General features: G+C 40.8%; 1 protein-coding gene across 4 annotated transcripts in view; it reads right to left on the reverse strand.

Annotated features, from left to right (window-relative positions):
- The window catches only part of LOC111243847 (cell adhesion molecule Dscam1-like), a 123651-nt gene that overhangs the window by 66786 nt on the left and 45386 nt on the right, over positions 1-11479 (reverse strand). For 2 of the 4 annotated variants that reach the window (XM_022790055.2, XM_086978889.1), the window contains exon 4: positions 10694-11011. The exons of 1 other annotated variant lie outside the window; for it this stretch is intronic. In XM_022790055.2, the coding sequence (XP_022645790.1) occupies positions 10694-11011 (318 nt within the window). Of the gene's footprint in view, positions 1-10693; positions 11012-11429; positions 11476-11479 lie in introns of those variants that run through there. One more of the 4 variants, XM_086978888.1, reaches the window with a different exon arrangement.

Genomic DNA, 11479 nt, shown 5'->3' on the forward strand with positions numbered 1-11479 from the left:
ATGAAACAAACATACGGCGCACAGATAACCCAATTCAACTTACCCATCATTAAGATGACCATGTAAAATTATTTTCGACAGAGGTGGTTTTGCACCATCTTATATTCAATACTGCTAAAATTTAATGTCTATATATTTCAAGTGCAACATTCAGCTACCTTAACGGGTATTTCTAATCTAGAAGGGCTTATTGTTCAAGTCTGGTTTTTAAACAACCCGATAAAAAAATCTGCCACTGCATGTAGTCAAGTTAAAAAATGTATGTCTTTATTGAAGTGTATGCTAGCTCAGCTGTTGAGTTTCTATTATTTCCCATCGCATGGTACTCCCTGTGCCTTTAGCTATGCGAGGAACTGGGGCAAGTTCTATCTTATATATCTTGTTCTATCTTACAAGTAGACATAAAATATGGTGATTAATTTAAATGATGGACGTATTTGTCTTCGTACTTTTTCAATGAAGAAGCATATTTTTCTAACTATAACTAGTATTTTAATCCTATGGGACAGGAATCCCGGTGGACGCAAAAAGAAGCCTGCTGAAATTTCAAGTTCACCTTAAGATTTAATTATCTGCATTGCAACAATCTGTGTTTAGAACATTGTTCAAGGTCATATTATTTTTTCGAATTAAGTTTCTGTGTATCAATCAATTAAAAATGAATCAGCAGCCAATAAATAAGCGGCACACAAGTTAAATCTGCAAACAGATACTAGTTCGAAAAAATGCGAACAAGTGGTGTACGGTTGGCCATAATAACAGTATCTTTTATTAATAGAAAGGTCTATAATTTTAATAGATATATATATATATATATATACATTGATTTTACAAGACTGATATTACAGCTTGAAATTGGTTTATAGAGAGCTTATTTGTTCCTTTTCGCGAACGAGTTCGTTCCTTCCCATCCGCTTCCGGTCGTGCACCAGTGATCCCCGTTTGATTAGAAGTGTCTACCGACGTTCAAGCACACGCTCAGCTTGTGTTCTCAATCACTATGTTAGTATGTGTGAGTGTGTATGTTTACATAGGTTAATCAAAAAGTCTCTGGATAGACGATGTACTCAGAGGACCAGGGCAATATTTCGAATAACTTGTTGCATAAAAGAGTATGGAAACTTTTTGATGATAGTGGAACGCAGCGATCAAAAACGGTTGCTCATTCTAAATGAAACGATTACGTCGGGTCGTTTAGCCACTTCGTGGAAAAAAGCCAAATATTCCTTATGCTCTAGGTATCCTTTTTTATTTCTTCTTCAGTTCCATGCCCAACGAACAAATTTTAGCACCCAAAAAATCTAGGCACATAACACATGGACCCTCTGCAGAAATTCAGCTTTACTTTAATCTAAGTTAATCTTGACACGACAATTATTGAAGTTGCATAATCTTGCTGCAGGTGTTTATGCAAGTTACATACGTGAACCCTACTGGCTGACTCTATTAGTATTAACGTATGCCTGCTCTTCTTCGCAAAGCTCAAGCCGCTTGACAAGTACCATTCTCACGTTATGGGTACCGCCGTGATCTGATGGGAACGCCGGTTTAGACATCTTTTCCTAAGACCGCCTGAATGTTCTACGCCTGAAAATTTTCTACAACCGATTCTCGACCTTCAGATCGTGATATCTACTGCAGGAGTTAAAAACACCAAGTAGTTCTTTCGTTGGCAATCGTATCGACTTCTCAGACTTTTTCATCTGAAAAACAAAACCGGTTTCTCCAATACATACATTTAACGCTCGGAACTAGAGCAATATATTATTTCAAACAGATATATGCTTCCAGTTTTACCTCCGGCTTTATATTAGCACCACATCAGCTACGGTACGATACATGTAAGTGTGGAAACTATCTAAAATGGCTACTGGCTGATTTGTCGTGGGTATTTGCCATCATGTTGAAACACAAGGTTTACCGACAACCTTTATATTCCCTAAATCACTCCACGAGGGCGCCTCATAGATAAGTTGTATTGGCAAGTATGGAAGTTGAACCACAGTTAGCACTCTTCTAAGATGGTATCCACCAATGGTATCAGGACAGAACGCTAACATTTTTTTTACCATTCACATTCCTTATTGGTCACTTTTTACAGATTACTTGTTTTATGGCCAGCTTATTATCTAATATTGGAGATAAAACAAAAACTAGGTTTTTTTTTTCTGAATTATAACCTTTTCTACAAATAGATTTGAATAAGACCGACATCCAATTGACTCCGCTGCCTTAGTGTCTTATATGAGTCAGAGAATAAATTGTATCTACCACCTGCGATCAAATTAGGACCGTGTATGGCTGCTAACTACACTGACTCTGAAAGCAGAATTCTAAGCCTGTACCAGGCCTGAAATAGTGAGATTGTTGTGTTACTGCTTTTAGATCTCGTCGGCGTTCTAGTAGCACGCAGTTTAAGGAAATTGTTTCAATTGATTTTGAGTAGGTTGAGGGTTTTTCTGTACACTGTTTCCCCCATATGGGCGTATCGTGATACATATGTGTTTCTAGGTTTTCACCAAGTAACAAAAGGAGATATGCGCTAAAAATAATTGAGAAAATTCTTCAGTTAACGTTCTCTTCGCAGTTTGTTTTCAATTTTGTCCCGAAATTTATTATATATACAAAGAGACAAATATTGGAAATATTGCATCAGTACATATCAAGATGTACAAATAGCTCGAGAAAATACTAATAGACTAAATTTACCGATTTATTAATTTTTATGTGAAATGTTTTAAAACAGAATAAAATTATTCGTTACGTATTGCTAAGCAATTAATTCTATCCTTGATGTTTATTGGGTATTAAATTTTGGATTATATTAGAGGCAGATTTAAATGAAGTCGAAGAAAATGGGACCATGACACTCATTCTAGTATCGAAATCAGAGGTTGGGGTCACAATCACGCTCATGCTGTCTCCGTCGCGGTTGTGGTTGAATAAAAAAATCATTTCCATTCACCGTTAAAAGAAGAAAAAGAAGCAGAAGGCCGAAAGCGATCGAACGGCCAACCGCAACTCTAGCTGGATCGCCGATGGGGGTTGCGTTGTGCTAATGGGCGGCTCGTGGGTTTCGACCCATTTAGATAGCCGTTTCAGGAGGAGGAAGGTTTGCGCGGCTTCTGCAAGCGTTTTGCGCGAGGGGGAGCGTGCGACAATGGAGGGCAGAGAGGTGAATGGGAATGGGTGAAGGGATGCTGCTGTTGCTGCTACCAGGGAGTAGGTAGCTGCTAGTGGAAAAGGCGGAGGCTGTAGAGGGGAAAGAGACGATCACCACACGGAAAACGGCGATCTTCTCCATTCAATATTATAGGAAACACGGCGGCAAAGGCGGAACGTTCTGCTTTTCCGTGCGACCACTGTCGCCGCAACTGCGGCCGAATAATTTGTCTTGATTTCGCTACATGTAGCGAACGCAGTTAGCAAAGGGATCGTGATGGAGCGATTTATGGTGGCCGAAGGTCAGAGTGGTTCTCAGCTGGGAGAGACGGACGAGCTCCACTACTAGTCGCGCAAGCTATAGTCGTCGTAATAAACAATAACAAAGACTTGCTTGGTCGTGCCTCGGCTGCTTTCGCTATTTCCCGCCTGTTATTACTTAGCCGTAACATCAAACAGTTTGGACCTGTTAGCTCCAATATCACGGTTGCCGCTTCACCTATCCCGCCGTCCCATTCAAACGTCTTATCCGGTTACCTTGTTTCATTAGTTTATCTTATTTAGTACTTAACTGGCGTTACAGCAAATCCGAGCTTGTAATTTGATTGTAAACCTGTAAATGCGATTTTCTAGAAATCCTGTTGTACCAATATCTTATCGAATTAAATACAAAGTGCAAGTGTTCAGTTGCAGTAGTTATGTTTCTATTACCTATTTATTAATATAACTTTCCTGATGAAGCTTATTACTTTGTTTCAATGATCCCGTTAGTCGCTTGACGCCTATTACTCTGTTCATAGTTAATAAGCTGATCTATAGTTTTATTACAGTTACTTGGTTGCAGTATGTCATTACTGCAGCGGTTCCCTCGCAGTTCCCAGCAGTTTCCTCTGTTAAAACTATTACACTTTTTACTATAAATAGTCCGCTATTTCAGCGCAGAGCGAAAGACGTAACTGACTACGGCTTCAAAACCATTTCCGATATAAACTCCAATAGTTTCGTTCCACTTCTGTGCGTAAACTTCTAACCTAGTCTGAAACATTACCGAGTCTAAACCTCTGTTACTTTGTTATGGCTTTTGTGAGTAATATAATGCAAATTTTAGGTGACTGGCCTGATTGCGAACAAACCGATTAAACACCGCATGGCGGCTGCAGGCCTTAAAATGTCTAGTACCATTTATCGATTTACTGCAGCGTACTACTACTGCCGGTAAAACTTCACGAGAACGACTTGAATGAGGTAAGAAGGTTCACTACCCTAAGTGATTCTAGACGATAAAATCACTATTAAGAACCCAACGTTGAATCCTCGCAACGCAACCACATAAAACGTATTCAATCGTAAGGGTAATCATGCCTGATTAAAACCAAGCTTTCGCTGTTCGTACGATCTCTAATATAATATAACAGTAATAGAATTTTAACATAAATGCTTTATAATACTTACTCTTTACAAATACTGGGACCTTATAGCACAGACTGCGTCACCTCGGTGGTTGCGCCTTTAAAAGAAAAGTGTTCAGAGTAAACTGAGCTCCACACATCATAATGGACGTTGAGATCGACAGCGACAAGCGATGAACAAGCGTAACAAACGAAATGGGTGGCCGTTCTTTACCAAATAACCTCGCTATCATCCCCAAACATCAAGAGGAATCAAGGGAATTCAAGAGGAATTCAAGAGGAATCAAGAGGAATTCTTTATCCATGACTCTGTTCATCATTCAATCTACCCGTCGTTCTGGTCGTCCTGTCCCTTCCAGTCTGTTGTCAACAATAATGACCTTATGGTCATATCAGGCTCCTCCTTTGACCAGTAGCAAAAGAGGCTGGCATCGAACAGTTCGAACAAGTATTATAATTACTGCCACGACCCCCATCACTGACATTACCGAATCCTACAAACAAACCGTCACATCATGGAGCATACGATTTGCGGAGCAGGACTGCACACGTTTTATCGCATATGCACATCACACGTGCACCCCAGGTTTAGAGACAGACATACTACCTTCAACTCTCGCGAAGGCTCTTTTTTGGCGACATTAGTCTGAAGTTCCTCACCACAACAAGCAAAATTTTTCGATGCCTGTTTTGGCTATGAGAGAGAGGGCAGATCCCCTGGCAGCAGACGGTTGATGCAGCAGATGGCGCGATGTGCACAAGAAGATGACGAAACACTCGTTTTTTAGGGTTCGACACGATACGAGGCACCTAACTGTTTCTCAGATTTCGGATCAACTGAGCTACCTTCCCCGTTATCTCAGCGCAGCGCATGATGGAACTGCTACGACTGTTGGAGCAGCAAAAAATCCGATTTTTGGATATGTCAGAATAGAGCCCCTGAAAGGTCTGCAGTAAGACCATAACTCCCTTACGCGAATCGGCACCACCAACGGGAAAAGAATACACAGAATCACATACGTGAGCCTAAATTAGTTTAGTAGCCTAAATTAGTAGTTAGCGCACTTGGTTTTGTGCGCATTTACTTCGATGCCTATGGTAAGAGCAAAAAGTGGCGAAATGCGGTGAAAAGTTTTGTTCGGCCTTTTTAAATAGCAGCTTTGGCCTTACTTGTCACCCACATAATACTAGAATTTGACATATTAAAGATCTATGAATGATGAAGTTCATATTTAATAATAAATAGACTTATGTTAGATGTACGTTTTCCAGATTGTCCTATAAGAAACATTCTTTTATACATCGCTTTTTTAACTTAGAACTTTCGGGTAAGAAATAATCCTCTCCTGCTGAAAACCTCGCCTCGCGGTTTATTTACGCGAAGTTATGTGCGCCACAGATTTTAGCATTCATAGTCGAATAATTAAATCTGCTTATTTGAGTTATTTATCCTAGAACAATGGCCTTTGAAGCAATTATGCTATTAACACCTTTGGAATATTGCATAGAAAAAATACAACAACGAACATCGCCTTTGGGAATTAGGAATCGAAGTAAGAAACGAAACTGAGATCATAGGGACAACGCTTATTCAAAGAGGATGTTTTTTTGGGTCGGAGAAGGGGCGAAACTAAGAATAAACTCGAAATTGGGACCGATCGATCATCATTTCGCTTTGTATGCTACCCGAGAACATGATAAACACACGTTTTGAAGTCTTCTTTTTTGCTCCAGCGTACAGATTGTGAGCTTAAGTAAATACGATACAAATGGCAAAATAATGCAAGAGAAATTGCTGGGATCTTTCGCTGGCACTGAACTCTAACTGATAACGCGAGTCGCTAACGTTTTAAATGTTACTCTGTCCCAAGTGTACACACTTGTCGTAGTATACTTATACCACATATGTATTTTTTCTTCTCACAGCATATATATTTGAGGCAGCTGTTATCGTGAAACAAATTACTGACTATATGGTTTTTGGATTCGTTCGTCTCGCTTTATTAGAGTAAATGAAAGCGGTTCTTCATTACGCTAGAAGCTATCATCTAAGAATTCAGTTTTACGCTTCTTAGTGTTCGTAGAATTGCTAAATCCCATTGTTCTACTTCAACCGTAGGACTTCAAAACGTAAAACGGTCCAGTAAAGTTTCACAATAGGCAACTGGGATAACAACAATAATAACAAAAACTTAGTCGAGGTTACGCATGTCCTAGACGCTATTTTTCTTGTCGTAGAATTTCAAACAAATGATTTGCCGAATCTCGACATCGTCTGCGTGATCCCTTGAAACGCTTATCCTTCGGCAACATCAGGTCCGCTGGTCCGTGATAATGCAGAAGCCAGCAATTGCCGACACGATCTTGTTTGTCTGTAGGATGTAGCTCGGACCTCACACACTTTAATTACGTATGGTGCTACCATCAAATGTTTTCTGCATCAAACCCTTGAGCATAATACCTATAATCCAATTTGGGCATACAACGTCGAGGCCCTCCACAGTTATGGAGGGAAGTTTGTCGTGTCGCTGGAGTATACTGTAGTGAAAAAACGTAAAAGCTTCAATACGATTTTTGGCTGCCACGAAGAACATAACGTTACGGGGATAGTCATCATCGGGGTATCTTGTTATTGGATTGGTCCTCACAGTATTTCAGTTTTATTTCTATTACTATATACTGCTGGTGCGTTATATATATACGCTGGCAGCCACAACGATTTATAATAGGGTCCTTTCGATTTTATCAATGGAACGACGGGAGAAACAGTGAATATTGTCCGAGAACAGCTAGCGGACATTGGGTCGGTTTCGTAGACTTCTGTTATCACTGAAGTCACTATTGTGAGGAAGCTAACTTTTCGGAGAGCTCGCTCAAAACGAGCGTGATACTGGATACGTTTGGGTTATCATCGCGCTAGCCTTGATACCTAATGAGAGTATGCCAGTAAACTAGAAACTAGAGCATCTTCAGCAGAAGTAGGCTTAAATCATTGAAACTTACGGTATAGGACAAACCCACTATCGATACATAGTACATAACTACACAACACTTGCGATCTATCACACGGAATAAGAAGGACGCAGACGATAATGGGAAAAGGGTTAAGGTGACGTTGACGATCAGTGCTCGGAATAAGTGTGAAAAATGCGCAAGTCATCTTCGGAATACTTAAAGTATTGTGTCATCCCCGCCTGTGGCCGCTAGCATTCTGTCACGTAAGTATTTCACTAGGAGCCTCGAGATATATTTTTTTTTGAACGAAACCTTAATGTTTAGAGGTGCAGCTATAGTAGTCAACGTGGTGCTTTTCAGGGCGTTGGTGCACGATCAGCGGTAGAGGCAGTTATTATCGTAAGCATTTGTATGTGGAAGTTTGATGCAACTCACGGGTCGGAAATGCTTTCCCGTCTCAAGTGTTTCTGAATCATCTATTAAAGTATTCCTATTTCGAGGTTCATTAGTAACCGTAATCTTTAGATAGTATACATCTTCAGAGAAAATCGTGTAAACAGGAGACCGGTCGTCGTGAAATCATTTTGGGGCCCTTCCCCCGTTCGGTGCATGGCAGTAGCGTTCATGTTCTGAAAGAAGCAAGCAGGCAGAAATCCATTTAATTCAATTAAGTTCATTTGCTACTGCCTGATAAGAGAAAAGCCCGCTGCTGCGATGTCCATTAAACTTCTATAGCTGTTGTTTTCGCTCCGTCCTATTTTTTCTATAGCGAAGTATTGGGAAAAAACGTCTGCTGTAGCAGTTAGCGCAAGTAACAAGCTTCTGGTCACAACTGTTTTTCCTCTTGGTCCCGTTAACGTTACGATATTATCAGTGTAGAGGTGGTCTGCGGAGTTGGTAATCCGTCGCGGTCCTGCTCTCTCACATGGACGATAATTCATTGTTGAAAGAACCGGCCCTTGAACCGAGCAAGTAATACACTTCTCGTGGTAATGATTTGGCCTACCCTCTATTGTATGTAACAATCGGTAGAGTATAATTGCGGCATCCATGATAACATTGATATGTCCAATTTGATATCTTTTCCAGACCACAAGCATGCCCTGATTTATGGGTTGAGTATGAGTCCATTGCGCAGTAGCAACCATGATTAAGTGAAGCTGCACCGTACCGCCCCAGTGGCGCCGTTACAGCAGCATCTCAAAGCCAGTTAATCTGACAGTTTATCGGTGGCTAAGCCTTTGTGTCCATCGAGAGAATTATAATTACGCTCAAAGTGTACATCCAGCTAGAAGAACGGTAGGGGGTTATCCTTGGCCCCCGATCTCGCTACATTACATGCGTGTTGCGTGTTGGTCAGAGAGAAAGCTCACTACAATTTTCGAGTGGACACTTCGTGGGAACAAAGCCCACAGGGCTGTATGAATCCAGGCTGGTGCCTGCATCGCGCCGGGCTACATAATGTAAATACAGCATTAAACGAAAACGAAGGTGGGCGATCCTACTGTAGGTACGTAGGACAAAATAGATGACAGAAACAAAGAAATGTGATACGTTTTTTTTTGGGCAACTCTCCGTGCATTCGTACGTAAAACTAATGGGTATTCCTGGAGTATCGTCCCTATTTATCGATTATGTAATCTTTTCTTAGAAGAATGTTATGAAAAATTTAACGTATAGAAATACAGTTTCTAGTGTTGCAAGAGACCGACATAACGAAGGATCTAGTTGACAAAGTTGTCCCCTATTTTTCATATCTGCTGAGGTAACGACGACATTTGTCGCTGTTGCAGTCTTTCTCGAGCAGAATACTTTCTACATGTTAGCCGTTAGACTCATAGCGCACATTGCATTACTTCGAATTTTAATCATTATGATACTGGACAGATATATGACTAAAAACTAATTTTTTTAAATTATTAAATTGAATACATAATTTGTCTATGAATAATCAGCATGACACAACGGAGCTGAGGCCAGCTGCAGACATTCTAGGTAAAAATTCGGGAATAGAACTAAGCTAACGCTAGAAAAGCTTTAAAGAATAACCACTCTACACAGCGGATTTCTGCTTGATCTTAGGTATAAAGTAAGGCTGTAATAATAGTATAAAGAAACCATACTACTTTTTGTTCCTCTTTAATGAACTGCAAAAGGAACAACACTGTAAGTTTAGTTTACTTACAGATGATATTTAAGTATTTAAATGATCTGAAGACATTTGAAATCATGTTTGAGCTACGTACTGAGTCTGACTGCTCGCACGCGCCATATCCATCAATAGCAAAGAAATCCTTAACGTGGTACTAATAGCATTACACTATCGGAGTTCAGGGAATTCCGATAGAAAATCAATACGCAACAACGCTGAGTGTACCAGGGGCGGTTTGCTGTGTTATTATAAGTCCGTATGTAGGCCGGTATTTGGTTTGCTCAAAATACCCTACTGCCTCCTTTTTGCTGACTAGATCCTGCCCTGTGTTTCTCCGAACAGCCGCCAGTATATATATTAGATTGAGTCCATAGGAGCTGCTCAACGAAAGTCAATCAGTAATCAAGCTGCAGTAATCAAAAAGGTTGGCGCGTGAAGGGTGAAGTCAGACGGGCGCAGTTGTTACGGCGGCGGCTCCCCAGGCGACCGCCTCCCCAAATCAGCAGCTCCCATGCTGCCTTGGACAGGCAATAGAACACAGTGCCTATCCCGCCTCGTGCTGCATACGCGCATGGTAAATTCTAGGGCTGAATAACTCCTAGAGTAAGCAACGAGCGGCTTAATCCAGAAACAATTGATTTGATCATTGCTGGAAAAGCAGCAGTTGTACACATATTCCAGTGCAGCTCCTGCTGTATTTTGGCTTTACTGTGGAAAACAGAATTTGTAGTTCCTGGCTATGCGCTTACGAGCTACCGCTTAATGATGTCTAAGAGCTGACCTCGTATTTCTTCCTTGGTTACTTAAAGCAGGCCATGAATCAATATATTGAGCTAAAAAGTAGGTGTAGGGAACTCGCGCATTGATGTGCTAAAGGATTTTGACTAACGAAGCATATGTATAGGCTATTGGCTAGAGACTAGCCGCTCAGACCTCTATCCAATCAACGCATCTGAACTGGCAAATATATATTCTATATATGCAAGCGGGTTAAATCTGCCCAGAGCTCTCTTACCAGTAACAACGACTTGTGTATGGCAGTTGTCTTCACCGTAGGAGTTGTTGGCCACGCAGATATAGCTAGCGGAGTCAGCTAACGTCATTTTATTAATAATCAACAGTTGACGAAGCAAAGGTTGCTCTGATGCAGCTGCTCTTAACGGTTGCGGTATAACTGCATTTTGTTGCGCGCTGTGGGGTGCTACGCGGAACCACCGATACGTGGGACTTGGATGACCACTAGCTGCGCACGAAAGCCTCAAAGTTTCACCTTCAGTTAACGTTATACGCGGAACACATTCGAGCATTCTCGCAGGCGAATCCTTAACCACATCTGCAAGCGGAAATTAAACGTGTTTCATAAGACTTGTGTCTCTATCCAATCAGGTTAACTTCGGCGTTTTTCAGTTCTACAAATTTTAGTTTATCGCTTCTGCAATATATATATGCCTCCGTAAATTCTCAAATGATGCAAGCTTTACGAAAATTGTTCCTAATGCGAATTGAGCATATATTCAGGCATAATTTTAGCAACTGTTTTTCTTTAAAATGAGTGCATGATATTTTCAGTTGTTCTTAATATTATAGCCTTCGCTCAATGACTACGTTTCCATCCAACAGCTGTAACAATAGAGGGTATCTAAACACAGGCCTCAGGTATCCCAGAAAACAAAAAATATGCCCTTGCTTGTTTCGTTTAACCAGCGTTGGCCAAGAATGATTTCGGCGTATTTTCTTAGAAACATATTTACTCTGTTAGGAAACATCTGTCACAGGCTGCATTATCAAGCTGATGAAGAGC

Source organism: Varroa destructor, unplaced genomic scaffold, assembly GCF_002443255.2.
Source record: "Varroa destructor unplaced genomic scaffold, Vdes_3.0 BEIS01000002.1, whole genome shotgun sequence".
NCBI classification, from domain to species: domain Eukaryota; kingdom Metazoa; phylum Arthropoda; class Arachnida; order Mesostigmata; family Varroidae; genus Varroa; species Varroa destructor.